Raw genomic sequence first — 26721 nt, forward strand, 5'->3', positions numbered from 1 at the left:
GTAAATTTCACCAGTCGTCGTAGGGAAATCCGCGGGGGATTTAAATATCCCCCGCGGCATTTAAATAAAAATGTCCGCCGCTTTTTTCCGGCTTTTAAAAAAGCCGGAAAAGAGCGTCTAGACTGGCCCCGATCCTCCGGAAAAAGTGCCCTTTTCCGGAGGCTCTTATTCCTACTTCAAAGTAGGAATAAGAGCCTCCGGAAAAGGGCACTTTTTCCGGAGGATCGGGGCCAGTCTAGACGCTCTTTTCCGGCTTTTTTAAAAGCCGGAAAAAAGCGGCGGACATTTTTATTTAAATGCCGCGGGGGATATTTAAATCCCCCGCGGATTTCCCTACGACGACTGGTGAAATTTACATGCCCCTTCCTGAAAAGGTGCCAGTGTAGACGTAGCCATTCAGTATCATCTTCCACTACTGGGCCAGGCCGGAGCACTGGCAACTTTCCTACATTGATACGACGATTACAGACACACAGGCTTCTTGCGCGAGAAATATACAAATGAGGCTAAGCACGGACTATCACTGAGCCTCATTTGCATACCTAGTGAGCCACCGTTTTTGCAGAAGAGGCTCGTGCGCCAGAAGGAGCTGTCTACACTGCCCCTTCTTGCGCAAGAAAAACCCTCTTGCGCAATGCCGCTACGCCGATTATTTTCAGGAATATTGGCATTGCACTAGAGGGTTTTTCTTGCGCAAGAAGGGGCAGTGTAGACAGCTCCTTCTGGCGCAAGAGCCTCTTCTGCAAAAATGGCGGCTCACTAGGTATGCAAATGAGGCTCAGTGATAGTCCATGCTTAGCCTCATTTGCATATCTCACGCAAGAAGCCACGAGTGTAGACATAACCACAAGATATTTCTTAAGTGGGAATGTTACCACCAGTGCTTTTTTGGTGACGGTACTGCCCAGTACACAGTACCGGCACCTCCAGTCAGAGCTCAACAACTTTTCCCCTGAAGTACCGGCGCCTTTATTTATTTTTTAAGACACAAAAAAAAGCACTGGTTACAGCCATGCACTTCTGGGTTCCCAACTGAACGGCAGTTTTGGTAAGCCTGAGCCTGATCGAGGGACACGAACCTAGAAATCACAGTGTGTTACTACGGAATTCTTATGTAATCAATAGAATTAATGTAGGATCAATAGATCAGGCAAGAACTGGACGGGTGGAGGACTGAGGCTAGCCCGAAGGTCAGAGCAGGCACGCAGCGCTAGGAATACAGCCTGTTAATAACATTCTAGCAACGGATGACGTGGGCTACGCTGGCCCATCTGTCTCCACACACAAAGGCCACCGAGGTCTCAGGATAGGGGTCGGGTCAAACATGGGACTGTCCTGGAAATCCTGGGGAAATTGCCTTGCCTGTAAGGTTTGTGTTAACGGTCTAAGACAAAGGATGCTGAGCCGTGTGGCCAGAAGGGCTCCGGCAGAGATGTCACAGTGTTGGCCCAACCCTCGCATCTCCCGTCTGTCGAGGCGTTGATACCACGCCCATTCCTGCGGTAGCTACGCTGCTGTGTGGCTGGATGGTGGGTTGACACTAGGTCTTTGGTGCTGATGACTCTGTCCCCGCCCTTTGCCCCCAGGAGGGAGCGATGTCACCCAGTCCGAAATAGCTCACTGCTGTCCTAACACAGGCAGCTTTCCCAGAGGTCTGAGAAAGAGGTTCTTGATGCCTCCCCCCACCTGTTACCTGTAAAACTGCAGCATGAAGCCAGTGATGGCCATCCCCCCGGGCACTTGAAAGGACATCCTCCCAATCAGGTTCATCTTCTCACCGGAGTCGGGGTGGAACGCGGAGTCGTAGAGTTTCTTGGCATAGAACAGCTGCTCCTGGCTGGTGCCTGGGGGTACCAGGCCCGCCCTGCAGGTTGGAGAAAGAGCAAGGTCCTGGGAGTTTGGCTGCTCACCACCTAGTATCACCACACTCCTGCCAGTCCCAGCCTACCAGATCACCTGCGCACACCGCCACGTGCCTACAAGGGATGTTAACGGGTACCCGAGGACACGGTTCACCGATGAGCACATGCTAGCGTGTCTCCCCCTTGTGGTGCAATACCACTGCTGAACGAGAGAACAGCTCCACCGCACGATGCGCCCACGGAGCCAGGGCAGGCTGCAAACAGTCTACCGCCTTCCTTCCGACCCAGGGGCTGCCCGGCCATTTACCTGCAGCTTTCCACCAGCACCTTCGCCCTGTCCAGCTCCTGTTCTGACACCAGCACCGTCCGCGGGTCTGTGATGTTGAAGAAATGCTTCAGGCGCCCCACAAAAGTGCTCTGGTCCCAGCGCGGGGCATCAATGCTAAAGCTGGCCGGGCTGCTCATCATGTTAGCGCCGATCTGGAGGGGACAGAGAAAGGGGAGAATTTTTAAGAGGAAAGCGTCTCCCAATCCCCCTCGAGTCCTGCCAGGCAAGCTGCCTTCGCAGCCAGCGCACTGTCACCAAACGGCCTGAGACACGGGTGTGTGTGTGTGTGTGTGTGTGTGTCCTTCGTCCCGGGGCCAGCGTGAGATTAGGCCTCAGTGGTTGCTCCCACCACTAGCCCACGCTGCCTTTCCAAGCCACGATGGTGGCCAGGCCCTGCTAGCTGATTCTGGCTCCAGCATTTCTGTGGCCACTGGCCATTCAGAAGCCAGCTTCCTTCTCTAAGAGGAGCGTGAGGTCACGTGCTCAGAGTTGGACCTCCCCTATCGCACCGCGAGAGAACGGGCCACCGAGGCGCGTTGCTACGCCAGCGCTTCTCAGTATTTACCACTGTGGCCCACACACGCAGCCCTGTGTCCTGTGAGCCACAGCCACACCAGAGACGTGCTATTTCTACGGACCTGAGGATGGAAGTTCCCCTGAAAAATACAGTCTGCCTTAAATAAATACAGCCGGTCCCCGACTTACGAATGAGTTACGTTCCTCGCACTTGCTCGTAACTCAATGCGTTTGTAAGTCGGACCCCATTCATTTCAATGGGACCGCGCTGTTCGTAAGAGCGGATCACCGTTCATAAGTCGGGGCCACTGGTCGTAAGTGTGGCTGGTCATACGTCCACGCGTTTGTAAGTCGGGACCAGCTGTATTTGTCCTGCTGACTCCCAACTGCCCAGCAGGGGAGTAAAGCCACAAGGCAGCCTTCACCGACACAATATTTACTTCCCCGATACCACAAAATGCACATTTGCGCACCACACTCCTTCCCCCCCCCCCCGTGCTTTTATGCAACATTACGGTTGCTAACGCTTAGCGTTCATTTCAACAGGCCTGTCCACATTCCACGTGCATCACTGACGCTATCGGATTAAAGGCCTCCAAACTCTCCAACTTGCTGCTGGTACGATATGAACTCTGGCACGTTGCACAGCCTGCTCATTTCACCAGAGGACGGAACAAGCAATGTCCTAAGTGTATTAAATAGTAAAAAAAACCCGGAATCTAAGACACTGAGGGTGTGTCTAGCTAGAGGGTTTTTTCAAAAAAAGTGGCCTTGTTGCGGATAGGATTCCTCGCTCCCACATGGGAGCTAACCAGCGATTTTGCAGACGAGTGCCAAACCGGGCAATCTGGCTGACGTCAGCGGACACGCCATCCCAACTCCATCCCCGACCTGTGCACTCCACAGCGCTTGTTTCTCCAGGTGCCAAAGTGCCTTTTGAAATGGACAGGCTTCTGGCCACTGGGACCATCCACTACTCCAGCAGCTGCCCAGTGCTGCTGTCCTGCCTCGGATCCTGATCAGCCTGGAGGCTTTGCAGAAGAGGGCATCAGAAGGGGAGGAGACAGCTGCTACGGGCTACTAGCAAGGGATGATGAACACAGCCCGAGACTTCTTTCCAGAACATCACTGGCAAGTACCCGGTGGCTCTTTTTTCCACTGCTACAGGGGCTTTGATTCAGCCAGCCAGCTACAGAATCTCTCACCTACAGGCTGCCTCCCACCTCCTCTTCCTGCAGAGCCACCAATGGCCAACCACCTCTGAGTGGCAGGGCTCGGCCAAGGCAACGGCAGGAGAGATGCGATGCACCTAACTCTCCCTGGGGAAGGAGCAATGCAGTCCAGTGGCCAAAGCAGAGAGCTGGGAGGAAGCAGGTTGAGCACCTGGCCCCGGCAAGATCATTGAGCACCCTGGGCACAGCTGGAAAAAATTAAAAAGCCATTCGAAAAACGTGCAGCACCGAATCTGGTCCCAGTGGGGGAAACATCGAGCCGGGGGAGGAGAAACGTTTTGTTTTTCCAGTCTTGCTTATCACGGCGACCCACGTTAAAAGCCCATGAAGGCCCCTAATTATTAATCAGCACTTCGTAGAGAATCCAAGGACCTTGTACTGTGCATGGCAATGTGACTTGCAGTTGCACGGCTAGGAAACAACCCGCCACGCTGAGACAAGCTTACAGGGGTCAGCGCTGTGCTTGGCCTCTGAATAAATATTAAACTCCCTTTATTAATGGACATCTCTCTCTCAACATGCCTTGGGCATTCTATTGCCCAGGAGCCTGATCCAAAGCCCACTGAAGTCAACAGGGCTCTCATGTTCATTTCAATGGTGTTTGGCTCAGGTCCATCGGGAAGGAAGGGTGTACAAAGTACCACATGCCATTCTTCTAGAATTCCAGACCACGTCTCCCTGCCTGGATTATGAGAGGCCAAACTCAGAGCAGTCACCAATGGTCTGCTGTCAAACCGAGAGGCTGTATTTAGTGGGATTCCACTGCGGTCAGTCCTGGGTCCAACACGATTTAATATTTTCACCGATGACTCGGCTAATGGAGAGGAGAGCATCTTTACGAAACAGGCGGAGATCACCTGGCAGGCGTTTGGAGGCCAGGATTCAATTAAATTGACCTTGACAAGTTGGTTTGAATTCACCAGCGTGACACTCACTTAAAGACAAGCGCAAAGCACTTCACTTCCAAAGAGGGGAAAGTCAGCTACAAAGCGGGCAGTAACAACTAGCTAGGTGGTGGCCGTTCTGAGAAGTATCTGGGGTTAGAGTGGATCACAAACTCAAGTATGACTCAGCTGCAAAAAAGGCAACATTGTGGGCTGCGTGCAAAGGAGGTCAGTGTTTCGCTCTGCTCTGGCCAGCACTGGGGAGGTCCCAGGTAGAGTACTGCATCCAGTTCTGGGTAACACGCTTTAGGAAAGATGGAGAGAACGCAGAGGAGAGCAACAGAAGCGATAAAAGGTTTGGAAAAACCTGACCTGTGAGGAAAGGTTCCAAAAGTTGGGAAAAGAATACTGAGCCCGGACCTTGTGCAGTCTTCAGTACATTAAGGACAGTGATCAGTTGTTCTCCAAGCCCACTTAAGGCAGAGCAAACAGTAATTGGCATTATTTGCAGGAAGGGAGCTTTAGACTCATAATACTGAAACTGGAAGGGACCTTGAGAAGTCATCAAGTCCAGTCCCCTGCCCTCAAGGCAAGACCAAGCACCATCTACATAATCCCTGATAAATGCCTGTATAAACTGCTCTTAAATATCTCCAGAGATGGAGATGCCACAGCCTCCCTAATCCATTTATTCCAGTGTTTAACCCCCCACAGAAAGTTTTTCCTAATGTCCAACCTAAACCTCCTTTGCTGCAGTTTAAGCCCATTGCTTCTTGTCCTGTCCGCAGAGGCCAAGGAGAACAATCCCCCCCCCCCCATGACACCCTTTTAGATACCTGAAAACTGCCATCATGTCCCCTCAGTCTTCTCTTTTCCAGACTAAAACCCAATTCTTTCAATTCTTGCTCATAGGTAAGGTTTTCTAGACTTTTAATCATTTTTATTACTCCTATGGACCTTCTCCAATTCCGCCACATTTTTCTCAAAAAATGGTGGCCAATACTCCAGTTGAGACCTAATCAACGCAGAGTCGAGCAGCAGAATGACTTCTCGTGTCTTGCTCACAACACTCCTGTTAATGCAGCCCAGGTTGATGTTTGTTTTTTTATGCAGCCCTATCGCACTGCTAATTCATATGTAGTTTATGGTCTATGACCCCTACATCCTTTCCTGCCCCTTCCTAGACAGTCACTTCCCATTTTGTACATGTGAACAGGATTGTTCCTTCCTCGGTGGAGTACTTTGCATTCGTCCTTGTTGCGTTAGCTTTTAGGAATAGCTTTCTAACCATACGAGTAGTTCAACTTTGGGAGAGGTTTTCAAGGATGGGATTCCACAACCCATCACTGGAGGCTTGAGAGACCAGGTTGGCAAAGTCATGTTTCACAGATGGTCTAGGTTTACCTAGTTCTGGGTAGCAGCCGCCTTCTCCCCTCTGGAGGTTAGAAATTCCCCCTTTCCCCTTCTGTGGGCCACAGAAGATGCATCATAATCCAACTCAATATCCGGTTTCTTGTATATTAAAAAGATCAGCAAGCAGAGAGGAAGGGGTGTTGAGTGGGTGGCTCCCAGTAGAGGAATCGGGGGTGGGGGCGGGGGGGGGGGGGGGGGAAGAGCACTCAGGTGAGGATTTCACAGCTGCCGTGGGACATATTGTCCAAAGCCAGGAAAGGAAGTTTCCCTTCAGTTCCACCAAAGGAGAAACTGGCTCACACCAACATTTCACCACCCGCGAAGATGCGGCAAAGTTACGGCAGACACAGCAGAAACATGCCACCAAGCAGCTGATGTGATCAAAATGCCACTAACTTAACAGAGCTTGAAACAGCTGTGTGGAGTGCAGGGGAGGCTGCCTTTTCAGGACACTGATTTAAATAAAGCCAGGCTGTCAGAAATAGGGATGTTAAATGGCCTTTAGTCAGCTAAATCAAGTAGACCATGGAGGGGCGGAGGGAAGGGGGGAATTCCAGAGCCACAGTTAGACCCGGGAGATAACTCTACAGCAGAGTTGCCTTTTAAATGTATCAGAGTCTCACTTTATGAGATATTTCAGATGATCCTGGAGCTTGCAGCTCCACTCCCAACCAATGCCTCTTCATTACCCCAAGCATGCTTAGAGAGTCACCAGTTGCACATATTCCCAGGGCAGTCAATGCTTCCAGCTGGCCTGGGCTTGAAAAGATTCCTGCTCTTGCAACAGAGGACTTTGCTTGCAGGGTTTCAAGGAGCCTCGGGGCCAGTCTTTGCCCTCAGTCCCTACCACAGAACCAGGCTCCCCCTCACCCGACTGCTTAGCCCAGGCTAGCACACTCCCTCTTCCTCCGATTCCTTGCAGGAGGCTGCAGCTGGGCACCCATGGCAGTGTGACATGACCCAAGCCACAGCAAGTACAGTGTGTCAGAGGAAATCCCTGCTTGCTCCCTGTCAATCACTTAGGCCCCACCCATCAACTCAGGCACTGGCCAAACCCAGCACCGTAGAGCGTACAGCTTCTCCCTCTGCTGCATTTCCAAGACCTAACCCTTGAATGCGTCCTAAATATACTGATTAGACAATTAAAGGGAGAAGCGGGGACACCACCCCTCCCCCGCAGGTCACTCCTGCTTCTGGGCTGGATCACAGCCACTCAGCCACAGGCAGGGCTGCTCCAACCCAGCCAGAGCAGCCCCTGCCTGCAGCCTGCCCCCATCCCACCAGTTAACCTTAAGCAGTAACCCTCACTCATTAAGTCTTACTGGTTAAGCCTTCACATCCCTAATCACCACCACTGGTCTGTCCAAAACACAGCGACCCAAGTTACCTTCCTAGGACACCACCTCTCATTTTGCCCACATCACACCGCACCCCTTTGGCTCACCCCCCTGGCTCCCTTGCCGGGTTCTACCCCCCCCCCCATCTGTCTGGGCTCACCTCTCACTCCCCCTCGCCTCTGCCAACGATGTGCTTATCGGACTGCACCACCCTCGCCTCTGAGCACTCCGGGGAGGGGGGAGGGGGGAGGGGAGAAGGCTGCACTGCTCTGCTCTTTTCCCAGGAGACCCTGGACTCGGCACTGTGCTCCCCTCCTAGTTATGCTACACCCCATTCCCTGTCCGACAACATCCCCTCTGCATGCAGCTCACGCTCACCCTCCCTCTCCTCTCAGACCCTCTGGGCTATAGTCAGCACCACCCCCCCCCCAAAACACTGCTCTGACCCCTCCATTTATACACCCCATTCCCTGTCCGACAACATCCCCTCCGCATGCAGCTCACGCTCACCCTCCCTCTCCTCTCAGACCCTCTGGGCTATAGTCAGCACCGCCCCCCCCCAAACACTGCTCTGACCCCTCCATTTATACACCCCATTCCCTGTCCGACAACATCCCCTCCGCATGCAGCTCACGCTCACCCTCCCTCTCCTCTCAGACCCTCTGGGCTATAGTCAGCACCACCCCCCCCCCAAAACACTGCTCTGACCCCTCCATTTATACACCCCATTCCCTGTCCGACAACATCCCCTCCGCATGCAGCTCACGCTCACCCTCCCTCTCCTCTCAGACCCTCTGGGCTATAGTCAGCACCGCCCCCCCCCCAAAAACACTGCTCTGACCCCTCCATTTATACACCCCATTCCCTGTCCGACAACATCCCCTCCGCATGCAGCTCACGCTCACCCTCCCTCTCCTCTCAGACCCTCTGGGCTATAGTCAGCACCGCCCCCCCCCCAAAACACTGCTCTGACCCCTCCATTTATACACTACAACCCAACACGCTGCACCTCCCCCCCCCCGGGGCACACAGCCACCCATTTCACCACACTTCCCTCTCAGACCCCGAGGTTTACACTGCAGTCCCCAGGACATTGGGCTCCCCTCCCCCTTCAGACTCCCTGGGGCTTGCACTCTATCCCATTACACTGCCCCCCCCCATTACAGCCTTCCAAGCCCCTTGATGCTTGCACTGCCCCCCACTGCAGCCCCCATTGCAGCCTTCCAAGCCCCTTGATGCTTGCACTGCCCCCCCCCACCCCCAGTGCAGCCCCCCCACCCCCCCCCGCATAGCCCCCCCCCCCCTCCCAGGCCCCTTCAGCCTTGCACTGCCCACCACTGCAACCCCCCCTTGCAGTGCAGTACCCCTGAGCCCTGCACTGCCCCCCCCCCCTCAGTGCACCGCTCTCCCTCTAAACCCCTCCCCATTAGGCTCCTTCCCTGCTCCCTACCTCCGCAGCCCAGGCACGCGCCCCTCTCCCTCTCTCCGGCACACGTGGTTTTCACCGCCCCTCTCCCTAACGCGTGGCCCTTGTCAGCCAATCAGAGCCATGCTCCCACCTTGCTCGCGTCAGCATGGGACCTGGGAGCCAAGGCGGTTTAAGACGCATGCGCCGGACAGGGGCCGCCCTGCTCGGGGAGAAGGGGGGGGGGGGAATCGCCAGGGGGCGGGGCTTACGTCTGTCCCCGCCCCCTTGCCGCTAGTGCGTGCCGCAGAGAAGAGTGACGTTGCACGAAGGGGGCGGCGCGCATGACGCAGTTGCCCATGGTAACCCGGGAGCCGCGCGGAGGATGGTGAGTGCGGCCAGGGAGGGTCCTTCCGTGTGGGGGAGGGGCGGGGGGCAGCCTGGCTGGGGGGGCTCGGGTGATATGGAGAGGGGAGGGGCTGGGGTGTGGATCCAGCCTGGGGGGGCGGGGGTCGAGCCTGGGGGGGAGGGGGGGCGGGGGTGTGGACCCAGCCTGGGGGGGCTGGGGTCGAGCCTGGGGGGGAGGGGGGGCGGGGGTGTGGACCCAGCCTGGGGGGGCGGGGGTCGAGCCTGGGGGGGAGGGGGGGTTGGGGTGTGGACCGAGCCTGGGGGGGCGGGGGTCGAGCCTGGGGGGGGAGGGGGGCTGGGGTGTGGACCGAGCCTGGGGGGGGAGGGGGCTGGGGTGTGGACCGAGCCTGGGGGGGCTGGGGTCGAGCCTGGGGGGGAGGGGGGCTGGGGTGTGGACTGAGCCTGGGGGGGCTGGGGTCGAGCCTGGGGGGGAGGGGGGGGGGTGGGACCGAGCCTGGGGGGGCGGGGGTCGAGCCTGGGGGGGGAGGGGGGCTGGGGTGTGGACCGAGCCTGGGGGGGCTGGGGTCGAGCCTGGGGGGGAGGGGGGCTGGGGTGTGGACTGAGCCTGGGGGGCTGGGGTCGAGCCTGGGGGGGAGGGGGGCTGGGGTGTGGACCGAGCCTGGGGGGGGGGGGCTGTGGACTGAGCCTGGGGGGGCTGGGGTCGAGCCTGGGGGGAGGGGGGCTGGGGTGTGGACCGAGCCTGGGGGGAGGGGGTGTTGGTACCCAGCCTGGGGGGGGGCTGGGGTCGAGCCTGGGGGGGAGGGGGGCTGGGGTGTGGACCGAGCCTGGGGGGAGGGGGGCTGGGGTGTTGGGACTGAGCCTGGAAGGGGAAAAGGGGGTGTTGGGACTGAGCCTGGGGAGGGGGGGGGCTGGGGTGTTGGGACTGAGCCTCAGGGGGAGGTGGGAAGGGGAGACTGGGGTGTTGGGACTGAGCCTGGGGGGAGGGTGGGGATCTGAGGGTCACAGCCAGGCTGGGGAGAGATGGGTGGTGATGAGATGGGGCGGGGGGTTAAGGTGCTATGGAGAGAGGGATGGGGGTCCAGTCTAGATGAGGAAGGGACTGGAGGGGTCAGCCTGGGTGGGGAGGAAGCAGTGTTGGGGCCTGGGGTTCTGAGAGCCAGGCCTGGATGAAGAGGGTAGGATGGGTGCTGGAGTGCTATGAAGAGGGAGGGAGGGAGGAATGGGGAACCGGCCTGGGAGCCTTCTTGAAAGGGAAAGGACAGGCAGGCACTCAGAAGTTTCAGGCATACGGGGCGAGGGTGGGAAGGGGCTGAGACAACTGCTGCAGGGAAGCATCCCATCCCACTGTGTGCAGGGGCAGGAGGACTAGCCTTAGGGCAGGATGGTGGGTTTGCTGGCTGTGTGCAGAAACTAAAGGGACAAGCTTATGACAATGGGACAAAGGGATGAACAGCTTCCAGTAACCCTACATATAGGGGGCTGCATTCAGTCCTCTGGTCCATAGAGATGTGGGCCTAGTTTTGCACATATTGGTCCAGGGCAAGGGGCAACCATATTTCCCCTATTTGTGGAGCTACAAGGATAGCACGCTAGGAACATAGCACATGCAGCATCTTTACTGTGATGATGTTGCATGCTATATTCCTCACCCATTCTAGCCTGCAATGCTTTACCCTGACCTATCATAAAAGGTGTGGAGACAAAGATTAGGTAGGGACTCTGCTCCTTTGCTGGTTAGTTGATGGTGGGGCAGCTTTACATACTAGACACAGTGTTCATCGCAGGAAATACATCTGCTTTAAGATGAGGGCAATTACATAATGCAGTGTAGCACTCCACAAACTACACTTTCACTTGGGCAGTGGTTGCTGACAAAGTTGCACTTCTGCTTTGTAAAGTTTGGGATATGCTGACAAACGATGAAGGAAAAAGATTAACAGCTTCCAACATCTGTGTTGACATTTAATTACATTTTGTAGGACCACTTTTGCAAGAAAACTATGTCTGTGGATTTGAGCGGGAAAAACATTCTAGGTGAATTGACTCCAGCAAATGCAAGGGGGAAAATGTATGCATTGATTGATATCATAGACTAGAGTTTGCATAACAAGTAATTGAGTTAATTTTGCCTGTGTTAGTAGTAGTACTGAATAACCTGTGCTTAATAGATTAAGATGCTTCCATTGTTTTGAAAAAAGTTTAGTGCTTTTATATAACAGCGATAGTTATGCAGGCTAAGAGAAAGGTAATCAGACTTCTTCAGGGCATCAGCTAATCGGCTGCAGTAAGTGTGCACCCTCACACGCTGTGTACAGAATTACACAATGAACTAAGAATGAAACATCAGCTACTAGCCACCACTGATGGCATATTAGACTCAGTAGACCATTTGTTTGATCCGAACTGGCAAATACTATATAAATGCAGTGAAACCTTCCTACTGGCATCCTCTGTCTTAAGCAATGATTTTAGAATTATTATTACTCATTACTGCAGAGTGCAGGAGCCTCAGTTATGGGTGAGGACCCCACTGTGCTAGGCACTGTACAAACACAGAACAAAAAGATAGGGGAAGGAACTAGGAGCTTACAGCCTAAAATAAGAGACCGCAGATGAAGATAGACCAGTGGGAGAGTACAGGGAAACGAGACAATGCTGGTCAGCATGGAAGGCAGTGATCTTGGCACAACTTAAAAGTGTGGTCAATACTTTTGTAGACATAATGGAAAAGGAGGGTTTTGAAGAAGGCGAATGAGGTAGCTCTGCAGATGTTTACAGGAAATCTTCCTAAGTCTGATTAGAAGAAAGCACAAAAATGCTTGTCCTGAAATTTAACAAATGGACAATGGAGGCTTGTACCATGGGCTGATCAGAGGCAGGAGTCATAGAATCATAGAATAATAGGACTGGAAGGGACCTCGAGAGGTCATCGAGTCCAGCCCCCCGCCCTCAAGGCAGGACCAAGCTCCGTCTACACCATCCCTGTCAGATGTCTATCTAACCTGTTCTTAAATATCTCCAGAGAGGGAGATTCCACCACCTCCCTTGGCAATTTATTCCAATATTTGACCACCCTGACAGTTAGGAATTTTTTCCTAATGTCCAAGCTAAACCTCCCCTGCTGCACTTTAAGCCCATTACTCCTTGTCCTGTCCTCAGAAACCAAGAGGAACAAATTTTCTCCTTCCTCCTTGTGACACCCTTTTAGATATTTGAAAACCGCTATCATGTCCCCCCTTAATCTTCTTTTTTCCAAACTAAACAAGCCCAGTTCATGAAGCCTGGCTTCATAGGTCATGTTCTCTAGACCTTTAATCATTCTTGTCGCTCTTCTCTGTACCCTTTCCAATTTCTCCACATCTTTCTTGAAATGTGGCGCCCAGAACTGGACACAGTACTCCAGCTGAGGCCTAACTAGTGCAGAGTAGAGTGGCAGAATGACTTCACGAGTTTTGCTTACAACACACTTGTTGATACAACCTAGAATCATATTTGCTTTTTTTGCAACAGAATCACACTGTTGACTCATATTCAACTTGTGGTCCACTATGACCCCTAGATCCCTTTCCGCCATGCTCCTTCCTAGACAGTTGCTTCCCATCTTGTATGTATGGAACTGATTGTTCCTTCCTAAGTGGAGCACTTTGCATTTCTCTTTATTAAACCTCATCCTGTTTACCTCTGACCATTTCTCTAACTTGCTAAGGTCATTTTGAATTATGTCCCTATCCTCCAAAGAAGTTGCAACCCCACCCAGTTTGGTATCATCTGCAAACTTAATAAGGGTACTCTCTATCCCAATATCTACATCATTGATGAAGATATTGAGCAGTACGGGTCCCAAAACAGACCCTTGAGAAACTCCACTTGTTATCCCTTTCCAGCAGGATTTAGCACCGTTAACAACAACTCTCTGACTACGGTTATCCAGCCAATTATGCACCCACCTTATCGTGGCCCTATCGAGTCAGCATCTTGATACTGAATGGGCGACGATAGGTAGGATGGGGTTATGCTGCAAAGTCTTGAAAGTACCGAGGAGTAGCGTATGTTTCATGCCAGTGAAGGGAGGCAAACAAAAGGCAGGGAGGGGGCATGGTCAAGCTGTTGGCTAGGAGAATTATCTTTTCAGCAGCGCTGTAGTTCAGTAGAAATGTATTTGATCTTTTGTTAAATGCCACATTTACTAGGTAAACATCTGCAGGCAGTTTACACCGTATTTATAATCTAAATTCATCATCCGAGCTTTGTGGCTAATACAACAAAAGAGCAGATATTTGTTTCTCCTCCTATTCGGGCAAGACTCTCCTCTGGAGTGTCTGGCAGGCTCCATGTGCTATTTCTAGTCCATATCATAATGTGAAATAGCTCTCTCCGTTACATAGTTTGTATTGTTAACTCTGATATTAAATTTGCAGTTTATTTCAATGCTTGGTTCCCCCCAACCAACCTCTAATTTGGCCTGTAAATGTGAATTTTTCTTTCAACAGCCTCTATGGCACAGGATGTGGTTGCGTGCACCAACTAGTTCTGGAAATCCACACAGCTTGGATTTAAAGCTTCATAAACCTGCCAGAACTTAGGACTGTAAATGTCATTGTATTTTTATATCTGTGAATTAAGAAAACAAATGTAGCGCACGTAGCTATAATCAAAAATCAGTGGAGGTTTTCAATCTAGAAATTTATGTTTTCATAAAACCACATATTTGTATTCTCTGAAGGATGCTGATGGATAACTTTTCTTTCTTATCTAATTTGCTTTTTGAGTGTATTTGCCACCCAACAGTATATATAGTATTTAATAATGGGTTTGAATTTCTTGGCAATGGCCGAGTGGTTTTCTGTTTGCTTTTTTAATATCTCCACCCAGCTTCCAGAAAATGTAGCTATTTTACTGGTGGCCTCCGAGTGTTACTCTCCTGTTGGAAGATAGTGTGTATTTTGGTCTCTCGTACAACTCAATCAAAGACTAAAACAGACTACTGTGTTTGCTTAATACACATCGTCACTTCTGGAACTGCCCGGTATGGCCACCCTCATCTCAAGGGTGTTGCCTGTCGAGACCATATATCCTGGCACACAGGGCTTCACTATCTGAGTGGCTTCCACAATTATGCCCACCATATTGAAAATGCTGCAATCTGCTCGGTTCTATGCAAATTACATGTAACCCTCACGCTCCTAACAAGTTGTCAGTGCAGCTCTTCTGGACAATGTGCTTTGATCCCAGTTGAAGACTTGTTCTGCTCCTGAACCTAGGAACCTCCCACATCACCCATCTCAATTCTTGCGCTACCAGCCCAGCTGCCCTGGCACTAATGTAACTCAGAGTTTGCTTTTGTAACATCCTTGCTTTGCCTCCTGGAACATCCATAACTCTACTACAATATCTATAACACTGCTGTGTACTGCCCACATTTATGGTTTTCCCATTCAAAAGTTAATTCAGATATTTTGTTTGCAAGTAAAACAATCAGTCCATCTGCATGTGTCATTGCCATATTCTGGAGTCATGCAGCTAGTACATTAATTGTTACTTTTTCTAGTCTGCTAAACCATGAAGGAGCACTTAATACTTTTTTAGTCCATGTATCAAATATTTATAAAGCTGAATTTATAAAAATCCCCATGGATTTTACTGAGTGATGCTTTTCCTGGGTATTAAATAGCTGTTTACTAGCATCAGAATAATTAGATATAACTTCAGAACAGTAATGTTTTTGAATTATTGGTAGACACTAGAGTTAGTGTCTTGATTTAAACTGGACTGCAATTTTTAACTGCACACGAGTCATATAATATATATGCAAAGAGAGCTACTGAAGTAGAGTCCACAGCCATACATTGGTTTGCTTTTCTTCTAGCCTTCTAAATCAGCTTACTTAATACCTCAAAGAATACTTTTATTTCTATAAATAACCCCCTCTCTATTGGCTAACCCAGATAATCCTGCGATCAACCATGTAACAAGAAGTGTCACTTGAGTAGAATATGGAATGATGCCGATCTTATTTCTTGTAGACTGTTGTGTTAATTTGGAAGTTCGTCATTCTGCAGTAGGAGAGGATCTATTAACATTTGTTTTTCATTCCTCTCCTGAGAAGTATTTTGAGAGAGAGAGAGAGAGAGAGAGAGAGAGAGAGAGTGAGTTAGTTAGTTTGTGGCCTGCTCTGGGAATGTATTGCTGTACTCTTAGCAAGCAGTATTGTGAACAGGATTAACGTTTTATCAGCCTTATTAGCTTGAGCAGTAAACCACGATAATAGGACTTGATTCAAAGCCCCCTAAAGTAAGTACTCCCATTGATTTCAGTGTGCTTCAGATCAAGCCCATAAATAATAAGCAGAATGGTGGGAAATGTGGGTGTGTCTCTGTTTAGCAGCATTATCCTTCTAAGGAAGTAGAATTTGTGCATAAAAGAGAGTTGGCATTCATGTTGGGTACATCTATGCTTATTTAAGTTGTACACTAACACACTGATTTACAGAATCAGAGAAACATAGGGCTGGAGGGGACCTTGAGAAATCATCAAGTCCGGTCCATTATGATGAGGCAGGATCCAGTAAACATACACCATCCCTGACGGGTGTTTGTCTAATTTGTTCCTAGAAACCTCCAATGAAGGGGATTCTACAACATCCCTTGGAAACTTATTGAAAAGCTTTAACCACCTTTATAGTTAGAAAGTTTTTCCTAATATCCAATGTCAATCTCCCTTGCTGCAGGTTAAACCCGTAACTTCTTATTCCTGCCTCCAGTGGTCATAGAGAACAATTCATAGATTCTAAAGCAATAAGGGACCCTTGTGATCAACTAGTCTTACCTCCTCTGTAACACAGGGCCTAGAATTTCCCCCAAAATCCCAGAGCAGGCCTAAATTAGGAACCTTTCTATCTTTAAATTCAACACACACATATTCCTACCGCTCATCTTTTAGAAAACCATTCACTTTTGATTTAAAAATGGTCAGTGACTGAGAATCCACCACAACCCTTGGTAAATAGTTCAGTAACTACTCTCACTGTTAAAAAGGTGTGCCTTAATTCCAGTCTGAATGTGTCCAGCTTCATTTTTCCAGACTTTGGATCTTGTTAGACCTTCTCTGCTAGGCTGAAGAACCCATTCATAAATATTTGATCCCCACATAGATACTTATTGACTATAATTAAGTCACCCCCTGAACTGCCTCTTTATTAAGCTAAATTGATGGTGCTCCTTGAGCCTATAAAGGAGGTTTTCTAATTATTTACTGATTCTTGTGGCTCTTCTTTGAATCCTCTCTAATTCATCAAGAATTTACCTCCATCTTCTTTATTAGGGTGCTTGACATATTCAAGACTGTAATTGCCCCTCACCCCCAAGTCTTATTTTGTCAAGACTAAACATGCCCAGTGTTTTTTATGTTTCCTCTTAGGTCAGGTTTTCTCAACCTTTTATCGTTTTTTTGCTCTCCTCTGAACTCTCTCCAGTTTCTCCACATCCTTCCTAAAGTGTGGGGTACAGAATTGACACAGTACTCCAGCTGAAGCCTCCCAGTGCTGAATAGAGAGGGACAAAACAATTAGCTCCCATGTCTTATGTACAGCACTCCTTTTAATGCGGTCCAGAATATCAGCCTTCTTTGCATCTGTATCACATTATTCATTTGTATTCAATTTGTGATCCACTATAACCCCTAGATCTTTTTCAGCAGTAACACTACCACGCCAGTTATTCCCCCCTTTGTAGTTGTGCATTTGATTTTTCCTTTCTTAATGAAGTGCTTTCTGCTTGTCTTTGTTGAATTTCATCTTGTTAATTTCATACCAATTCTTTTCTTTGTCAAGGTAATTTTTAATTATAATCCTATCTTCTGAAGTGCTTGCAAGTCCTCTCAGCTTAATGTCATCTACATGTTTTATAAGCCTACTCTTCTCTTCACTATCCAAGTCATCTATGAAAACATTTAATAATACCAGATGCCGGACACCTGGTAGACCCCACGAAATACACCCTTCAGTTTTGATAACTACCGTTTGAATATGGTTTTTTAACCATTTGTGCACCCACCTTATAATAATTTCATCTAGGGATGTCAACATGTACTCAGCTATACAATTAACCAATAACCCTAAGCTTATCAGTTAATCTTGTCAACTACACACATTTCTCTCCCCGCCCCTTTCTTCCTCTGTAACAAAGGCAACAAGGGGGGTGCTGGTGCTTGGGGGAGCCAGCTTTAAAGCCAGTTCCCCCCAGCACTGGCTCCACAGTGCCACCTGTCCCTACCCCATGCTGGGCAGGGGAGACTGCTGTGGAGCAGCCTCTGTCCATGGCAGGCCTGAGCTTCCCGCGAACAGAGGCTGCTTCACATCCCACGGAGCAACCTCTGTCCACGGCGAGCCTGGAGCTCAGAGTTCTGTTGTCAGGGGCTGCTGCCAACCCCACGCTACTGCCTTTGTATCAGAGGCAGCAGCATGGGGCAGCAGGTAGCCGATCTGCGCAGGGAGCTGTTTTTTAAACTGGATCCCCTCACGTTCTGGCTCCTGCCTGGTACCCTGCGCTGCTGCCTCTAATACAGAGGCAGCAGTGCAGGGTGGCAGGGGGCTCCCTGGGAGTGGGCCAGAGTGCACTGGCTGCCGGCCCTGCCCCAGGGACTATGGAATAGTCGTGTAACCCATAAGAATTCATGTGGTTACACGACTATTCAGTTACCTGATATCGAACCTCCCTAATTTCATCTAGACCTGTGGTTCTTAAACTTTTTGCACTGTGGCCCACCCTGCTCAGTGCAGACCTTTCCATGGACCAGCAGCTAAATTTTAAAAATTAAAAAAAAAAATGGAGATTACCTTTCTCTTAGAACAGAAAGGGACCTTGAAAGGTCATTGAGTCCAGTCCCCTGCCTTCACAGCAGGACCAAGTACTATCTCTGACAAATTTTTGCCCCAGATTCCTAAATGGCCTCAACATAAGAACGGCCGTACTGGGTCAGACCAAAGGTCCATTTAGCCCAGTGTCCTGTCTGCCAACAGTGGCCAGCACCAGGTGCCCCAGAGGGGGTGGACTGAAGACAATGATCAAGAGATTTGTCTCCTGCCATCCCTCTCCAGCCTCTGACAAACAGAGGCCAAGGACACCATTTTATCCCCTGGCTAATAGCCTTTTATGGACCTAACCTCCATGAATTTATCCAACTTCTCTTTAAACTCTATTATAGTCCTAGCTTTCACAGCCTCTTCTGGCAAGGAGTTCCACAGGTTGACAACATGCTGTGTGAAGAAGAACTTCCTTTTATTAGTTTTAAACTGGCTACCCTGCTATCCTCCACAAGGATTGAACTCACAACCCTGGGTTTAGCAGGCCAATGCTCAAACCACTGAGCTATCCCTCCCCCCCATGATAGCAAAATGGGTACAAAAGGGTGTGTGTGCTAAGGATGTCAATGTGTAGCTGACTACATGATTAACTGATAAGCCTGGGCTTATCGGTTAATCCTGTCGACTACACACATTCCCCCCCTGTCCCTGCTGCCTCTGTATCAGAGGCATCAGGGTGGGGAGGCAGGAGCTGGTGCCCTTGGGGAGCTGGCTTTAAGGCTGCTCTCCTCCTACGGCTGTGCTGCTGCCTCTGATAGAGAGGCGGCAGCACAGAGGGTGGGGAGGGCAGGTGGGAGCCGATATGTGTGAGGAGCCAGCTTTTAAGCCAGCTCTCTGTGTGTGCTGGCTTTGCGGACCCGCCTGCCCCACTTTGCTGCCTCCTACAGAGGTGGGATGGGAGTCAAGTGGGAGCCGGTGCTCCGTGGTAGCAGCCTCTGTGGGGGTATGAGCTCCTTGTAAACAGGGGCTGCTGCCACTCCACGCTGCTGCCTCTGCTGTCTCCATTTCACACATACAGAATGGGAAGCGACTCTCTAGGAAGGAGTCCTGCAGAAAGGAATCTAGGGGTCATAGTGGACTACAAGCTAAATACGAGTCAGTGTGACACTGTTGCAAAAAAAGCAAACATGATTCTGGGAGGCATTAACTGGAGTGTTGTGAGCAAGACCGAGAAGTCATTCTTCCGCTCTGCTCTGCCCTGATTAGGCCTCAGCTAGAGTATTGTGTCTAGTTCTGGGCACCACATTTCAAGAAAGAAATAGTAAAATTAGAGAAGGTCCAGAGAAGAGCAATAAAAATGATGAAAGGTCTAGAGAACATGACCTATGAGGGAAGGCTGAAGGAATTGGGCTTAGTTTGGAAAAGAGAAGACTGAGAGGGGACATGATAGCAGTTTTCAAGTACAGGCAATCCCCGGGTTACATCAATCCAACTTACGTCGGATCCCTAGTTACAAATGGGGGGGGCGCAGCTAGTGTGGGGTGCCTCCCCCACTGTCGCCGCCTCTGGCGGCGCGGGGGGCGCTTCCCCCCAGCAGACCAGGGTGACGCGGAGCGGCTTTTCTCGCCACGGAGGACGCGGGTCTGCTGGGGGGAACAAGACACCAGCCAAAAGGGGGCACCCCAGAGTGGAAAAATTAATGTCCTAGGGAACAGCAGGAGCAGCAGGCAGTGAGACCCATTGTGTTACAGTCCCCACCTTGGGAGCAACAGCTCTTTCCCTCTTCAGCACTAGAGCTGCAAGTATCTTGTTAGCGTCACGTGAAATTAACAAGTCCCTTCCAGCCTGGCAGAGGTGAAGCTGAAAAATTACCCAGTGGTGTGGGTGGGCAAGAATGGGGAGGAGCAGGGAAGAGGGGATAATCCCCAACCCCACACCCTGGCTGGAGCAGAGCAGGGTAAGCCCCGAGGGGATGGGTCTGGTTGCTAAGTGGGTGAGTGGACAATGAGGACCCACCTGTGGCTAAACTCCTGTTCCCAACACAGAATTTTTCTTTAAAATTAATCCTGTGAATAAATTCACACACACTCTTCACAGGAAGGGATTTCCATTTTCTGCTCAGCAGAATACAACAACAGCTTTGATTGTATCAATATTTCACTGTGCTCTCCAATGACTATTGATTACACTTAATACCCATTTCACTGAACCATCTGTAGCAAATTCTATTTGGAACAGTAATATGCATTGAATAAACTTTTTTGAGTTATAAAAAACAAAGATTCTGACTATTAAATGAATAACTGGGATCTTTCAGGTACCCCAAAAGGAAGATTTGGATATAGCATGAAACACTGAAACTTATGATCAATTTTTAATTAAAATATCAACCAAAAAGCCTTCATATCAAAGCAGTATGGCTGTGTCTACATTGGCACCCTTTTCCGTAAAAGGGATGTTAATTAGACCAGTCGGAATTGCAAATGCCGCGGGGGATATTTAAATATCCCCCACGGCATTTGCAATTCCGACTGGTCTCATTAGCATCCCTTTTACGGAAAAGGGTGCCAATGTAGACACAGCCTATGTGTTTTTCTTAGAATAAGGAAGTTGTATGAGAATTAGGGTCTTTTCCACCTAACTCCAGCTCTCCGTCCCCCCCCAAAATATGTACCAGTTCCGACTTACATACAAATTCAACTTAAGAACAAAACTACAGTCCCTATCTTGTACGTAACCCGGGGACTGCCTGTATCTAAAAGGGTGTCACAAGGAGGAGGGGGGAAAATTGTTCTTCTTGCCCTTTGAGGATAGGTTAAGAAGCAAAGGGCTTATATTGCAGCAAGGGAGGTTTAGATTGGACATTAGGAAAAACTTCCTAACTGTCAGGGTGGTTTAACACTAAGTTGCTTAGGGAGGTTGTGGAATCTCCATCACTGGAGATATTGAAAAGCAGGTTAGACAGGGATGATCTAGATGGTGCTTGGTCCTGTCATGAGGGCGGGGGACTGGACTTGATGATCTCTCCAGTTCTAGTGTTCTATGATTCTATGATCCCCGAGAATGGGGCCGGGAGCGCACTGGCTGCTGGACCCATCTCCAGGGACTATCGAATAGTTGTGTAACTGCTAAAATTTGATGCAGTAACATGACTATTCAGTTACACGCTATCTAACATCCCTAATGGGTGCTGCATTTGGCCAGAAGCAGGGTGGGGGACTGGCCAGGTTGGGTAGAGGAGCAGGCGTGGGGGTGTCTGTGGGTGATTGGGTGCAGCAGTGGGCTGAGGGTTGGGAGGTCTGGATGGGAAGTGAGTGAGGTGGAAGTGGAGGGTCTAAAAAAAGGGAGGGTGCAGGAGTGGGGTGGGGGTTCAGGGTCTGGCTGAGAGAGGAGTATGTGAAGGAGTTTAGGGTGCAGGGTCTGGGCATGGGTATTCTTTGCAGGGCACCGTAGACCAACTGAGGAAAAACATTTCATGCACTGACCACAGAACCATTTGCCTGATTATGTTGTTTAAGCAACACATTGTTTCTGTACCAGTTGCTGTGCTTGCAGCTATGCAACATGGTTTGTCTCAAAGTCACATGCACCCACCTTATGGCATAGTGCCATTTGAGGTACTCAGTCACCAACTGCTCAAAGATGAAGTCAGAAATATCGGTCCTGGGCAGATTTTGTTTTAGAATATCTTTGAAGCATTTCATCCACCCTCCGTTCTTACTGTTGCTGGAGCTTAATTCATATTCTAGAAGTGTTTTTGATAGCTGGGTCTCAGGTGTATGAGCTACATCTTCAGTCCATCTAAGCTGGACCCAAATCAAATGAGCCTCAGTACTGACTGAACAGTTTTTGCCAGGACTTCCATGTTGGACACCCAGGCCTGCTATTTGATGCCCAACAGTCATCGGAGGTGTGTCAGATGGTAACTGTCAAGTTTTTTAATGTGCCATTGATAACATGTCCATGTTTCACACCCATAAAGCAATGTCATAGGACAACAGCACTATATGCTTTGATTTTTGAATGCAGACAGATTCTGTGCACCTTTGCAGTGGTGGCTTTCTTAATTTGCACATCCACTTCGTGATGGATTGTGGCTTCATTGTTTAACGCAGTGGTTACCAACCAGTAGATCGTGATCTACCGGTAGATCTTGGAGTCTTTGACAGGTGATCTTGACTGGTTTGGCCAAGATGCAATCAAGTGCCGGCTCTTCATCTGCCCCTCCCCACAGGGCCAAGGCAGGAGTGAGCCTCCTTAGCCCGACTGCACCACCACCCAGGAGCCACCTGAGGTAAAGAGGGCCCAGCTGGAGCCCACATCCTGAAACCCTACCCCAATCATAAACCCTCTCCTACACTCCATGCCCCTACCCTAGATCCGAGCACCTCTGCATCTAAATGCCCTCCCAGAACCCCCTCCGACACCTCAACTGCTTGCAGCTCAGAATCCCTCTCACACCAAATCCAAGGCCAGAGCCTGCACCCCAACCCTGTGCCCCAGCCTAGTGAAAGGGAGGATGGAGTGAGCAGGGGCGGGGTCTCTGAGAAAGGGCACAAAGGAGGCAGGGCAAGGGTATTTGGGTTTCAGATAGATCTTGGATTGCACTTACATTTAAAAAGGGATCTCAAGCATAAAAAGATTGGAGACCCCTGGTTTAACGTGTTGTCAAGACAAGTGAACCATTTAGTGGCTTGGAACGTGGTACTTCGTAAGCTTATTGATGGATCTCGGTAAGATAACTGTGGAGCTGTGTGGTACATAATGTCCATTTTTTCCAGCTGATGCAAAGGCCAAAATTATGAGCTACTCCCACAAAGTAGTTTGTAGGCTCTTCTAGTGCTCCTTCTGCGTGTTCCAACAAGGCACAGTCATTGTGGTTCTTGGATCACCGCTTTGGTCACCTTCATAGATAAGAGATATTAAAGAGCTTGCCAGTGCATCAAGACGCCATTTGAAGAGCCATGAAGGGCTTCCTCCAGCATCACCGTGAAAAATAGACCAAAAAGCCCAGAAGTGAGGACACCTCCTTGCTTCACCCCATTCATGAATGGAAATGAGTGTGTTAGAACGCTAGTAACACAGTCGTGTTTTTCAGCAAGGCTCCACTGTTCATCTGCTTTGCAGTCAACTCACATCCTTTACATTTGGAGATTGTTGTTTTTGACTGTGTTGCAAGCAACTTTCTATCTGGTCTTTTTTGACTGAAAGAACGGGTCAACTAAGAGCATGTCATGTACTTGGCATCACAAAGATTCCATATTTCAGCATCATCATCCTGTCAGTCCACGGGATAGCATTTCATTTAAATGTTGCAGACCCACTACAGCATTACGGATTCTATAACCTCTCAGCAGATAAGTCATCACTAATTGTTTGAAGAGTTACCTGTGTGGAGAACAGTTTAGCAGTTGACAGATCTTTCAGCCAAGCAACATTTAGATACTTAGTTTACTAGTTTTTGCATGTTTTTGGCAAGGGCAAACTTTGACCAAGACAGTGGTAGGTCCAGCAATCCACTCTGGCTAATACTCGAGTTACCTGCACATCTCATAGGTCCCGCTGTCAGACGAACACGTCAGTGACAGGAGGTATTGTTTTGTATTTGTTGTACGCCAGTAGCTCTGTCATAGAAGAAAAGGAGGTTGATTTATTCTGTAGAATCTGATTATGCCTTATAACCCTACCATCCTCTCTAGATGCTTTCAAATTAATTGTTTAATAATTTGTTCCAGTATTTATTAGAGATGTGAATGTTTAACCAGTTGGTGGGGGCTGAAGCAGCTCTCTACTCTCTGCCATGGGCAGGGACTGCTCCAGCCCTGTGGGGGGCCTGCCATGGACAGGGGCTGTTCTGATCATCTGGAGCAGACTCTGTCCCCACTGTATCTGGGCGCACCACAACCAGGGGCTGCTGCTGGGGTGAAGTGGCCATGCCCGTTCCCTCACCCTTACATTGGTTAAGCGGTTAAACATATTGCTTAACCAGTTAACCAATTAAAGGGGTTTTTACCTCCCTAGTACCTATCCAGGTATTGAAGTTAGGCTAACCTATAATTCCCTGTGTCCTCTTTCTTCCCCTGTAAAAGATGCATCGCCACCCAACATGCTGCCTAGTGGTCATGCGGGTAAGGTATCGGCATGTCCCCTGCAAACTTAACCATTGCTCTCCAATGTGGAGTTAGTAAAGCCCATCGTATGCCCTTTTCAAAGATAAGTCCTATGTTTGCCCTTTAGTCTTCTGGGATCCCACCAGTTCTCTCTGAGTTCTAGAAGATAATTTCTAACAGTTCCAAGATGGCTTCAGCTAATTCCTTAAGGGTCCTAGATTGAATTTCATCAGGTCCTGCCAACTTGATTACATTTAATTATCTAAATATTCTTTAACCTTTTCTTTCTCTATTTTGGCTTCTATTCCTTCCTCTTGTTCTTAATATTAATTGTGTTGAGCATCTGGTCACCACCATCTTTGTTAGTAGAAAAATCAGCATTAACTACCACAGCCTTCTAGATGTTGTCAGTTATTAGCACTCTCTCTCTGCTAAATAGAGGACCTGGACTTTTCTTTCATCTTTATTTTGCTCCTGATGTGTTTAAGAAAACCTTCTTATTGCTGGTTGTGTGTCTGATTGCCGTGGTAGGTATAACTCATTTTGTGCCTTAGCCTTTGTTTCATTATTGTAAATTCTAGTGTGGACAATACACGTTTGTTACTAGTGATGTGATTAAACATGTATTTTTTAAGTTATCAGCATGTGGATGAATAAATCTGAAAGTGTGAGTACTTGGCTCACCCTTTGCCATGGGTCATAAGAACATAAGAATGGCCTTACTGGGTCAGACCAAAGGTCCATCTAGCCCAGTATCCTGTCTACCGACAGTGGCCAGCACCAGGTGCCCCAGAGAGGGTGGACCGAAGACAATGATCAAGCGATTTGTCTCCTGCCGTCCCTCTCCAGCCTCTGACAAACAGAGGCCAAGGACACCATTTTATCCCCTGGCTAATAGCCTTTTATGGACCTAACCTCCATGAATTTATCCAGCTTCTCTTTAAACTCTATTATAGTCCTAGCCTTCACAGCCTCCTCTGGCAAGGAGTTCCACAGGTTGACAACACGCTGTGTGAAGAAGAACTTCCTTTTATTAGTTTTAAACCTGCTACCCATTAATTTCATTTGGTGTCCTCTAGTTCTTCTATTATGGGAATTAATAAATAACTTTTCTTTATCAGCCCTCTCCACACCACTCATGATTTTATAGACCTCTATCATATCCCCCCTCAGTCTCCTCTTTTCTAAACTGAAAAGTCCCAGTCGCTTTAACCTTTCCTCATATGGGACCCAAACCCCTAATCATTTTAGTTGCCCTTTTCTGAACCCTTTCCAAGGCCAAAATATCTTTTTTGAGGTGAGGAGACCACATCTGTACACAGCATTCAAGATGTGGGCGTTCCATAGTTTTATACAGGGGCAGTAAGATATTCTGGGTCTTATTTTCTATCCCTTTCCTAATAATTCCTAGCATCCTATTTGCCTTTTTGACCGCCGCTGCACACTGCGTGGAAGTTTTCAGAGAACTGTCCACGATAACTCCAAGATCTCTTTCTTGATTTGTCATAGCCAAATTAGCCCCCATCATACTGTACGCATAGTTGGGGTTATTTTTCCCGATGTGCATTACTTTACACTTATCCACATTAAATTTCATTTGCCATTTTGTTGCCCAATCACTCATTTTGGTGAGATCTTCTTGGAGTCCCTCACAATCTGCTTCTGTCTTGACTATCCTAAACAGTTTGGTATCATCTGCAAACTTTACTACCTCACTGCTTATCCCTTTCTCCAGATCATTTATGAATAAGTTGAAAAGGATTGGTCCCAGGACTGACCCTTGGGGTACACCACTAGTTACCCCTCTCCAATCTGAAAATTTACCATTTATTTCTACCCTTTGTTTCCTGTCTTTTAACCAGTTCTCAATCCAAGAAAGGACCTTCCCTCTTATCCCATGGCAATGTAATTTACACAAGAGCCTTTGGTGAGGGACCTTGTCAAAGGCTTTCTGAAAATCCAAGTATACTATATCTACTGGATCCCCCTTGTCCGCATGTTTGTTAACCCCTTCAAAGAACTCTAATAGATTAGTAAGACAGGATTTCCCTTTACAGAAACCATGTTGACTTTTGTCCAACAAATTACGTTCTTCTACATGCTTCACAATTTTATTCTTTACTATTGTTTCGACTAATTTGCCCGGTACTGATGCCCGGGTCATCTTTAGGGTTGCCAGATGGTTTAATCAAAAATACCAAATACCCCTCCCCCCCAGAAAAAACCCCACCAGGGAAAAAATTCGGGGGGGGGGGCAAAGTTTAGCAAAAATAAATAAATAAAAAACAGCATTAAAACAGCATAGCCCCTTTCAGAGTGCCTGCCAAGTCAGAATAGAGATAGGAACAGGGGAACGGTTGAGCACTAAGACCCAGAGGAGGCATTGCTTCCCCTTGGTCTTTAGGCTTTTTGCTGGTGGCCATTTTGTTTTCTTGATCAAGCCAGAATGCAGCTTCCCTGCGGAA

General features: G+C 49.0%; 2 protein-coding genes across 4 annotated transcripts in view; one reads left to right on the forward strand and one right to left on the reverse strand.

Annotated features, from left to right (window-relative positions):
- Positions 1-26721, reverse strand: part of SFXN2 (sideroflexin 2) — a 96520-nt gene that overhangs the window by 13863 nt on the left and 55936 nt on the right. The window contains exons 1-3 of one of the 3 annotated variants that reach the window (XM_075935569.2): positions 9023-9162; positions 2170-2342; positions 1694-1864 (exon numbers count right to left, since the gene is read on the reverse strand). In XM_075935569.2, the coding sequence (XP_075791684.1) occupies positions 1694-1864; positions 2170-2330 (332 nt within the window). In that variant the 5' untranslated portion in view covers positions 2331-2342; positions 9023-9162. Of the gene's footprint in view, positions 1-1693; positions 1865-2169; positions 2343-7732; positions 7856-9022; positions 9163-26721 lie in introns of those variants that run through there. The other 2 variants (XM_075935571.2, XM_075935570.2) reach the window with 2 other exon arrangements.
- The window catches only part of ARL3 (ARF like GTPase 3), a 45489-nt gene continuing 27987 nt past the window's right edge, over positions 9220-26721 (forward strand). The window contains exon 1 of the mRNA XM_075935572.2: positions 9220-9365. Within this exon, the coding sequence (XP_075791687.1) occupies positions 9363-9365 (3 nt within the window). The 5' untranslated portion in view covers positions 9220-9362. The remainder of the gene's footprint in view (positions 9366-26721) is intronic.

This window comes from Pelodiscus sinensis, chromosome 8 (assembly GCF_052426305.1).
Source record: "Pelodiscus sinensis isolate ZL-2025 chromosome 8, ASM5242630v1, whole genome shotgun sequence".
NCBI classification, from domain to species: domain Eukaryota; kingdom Metazoa; phylum Chordata; order Testudines; family Trionychidae; genus Pelodiscus; species Pelodiscus sinensis.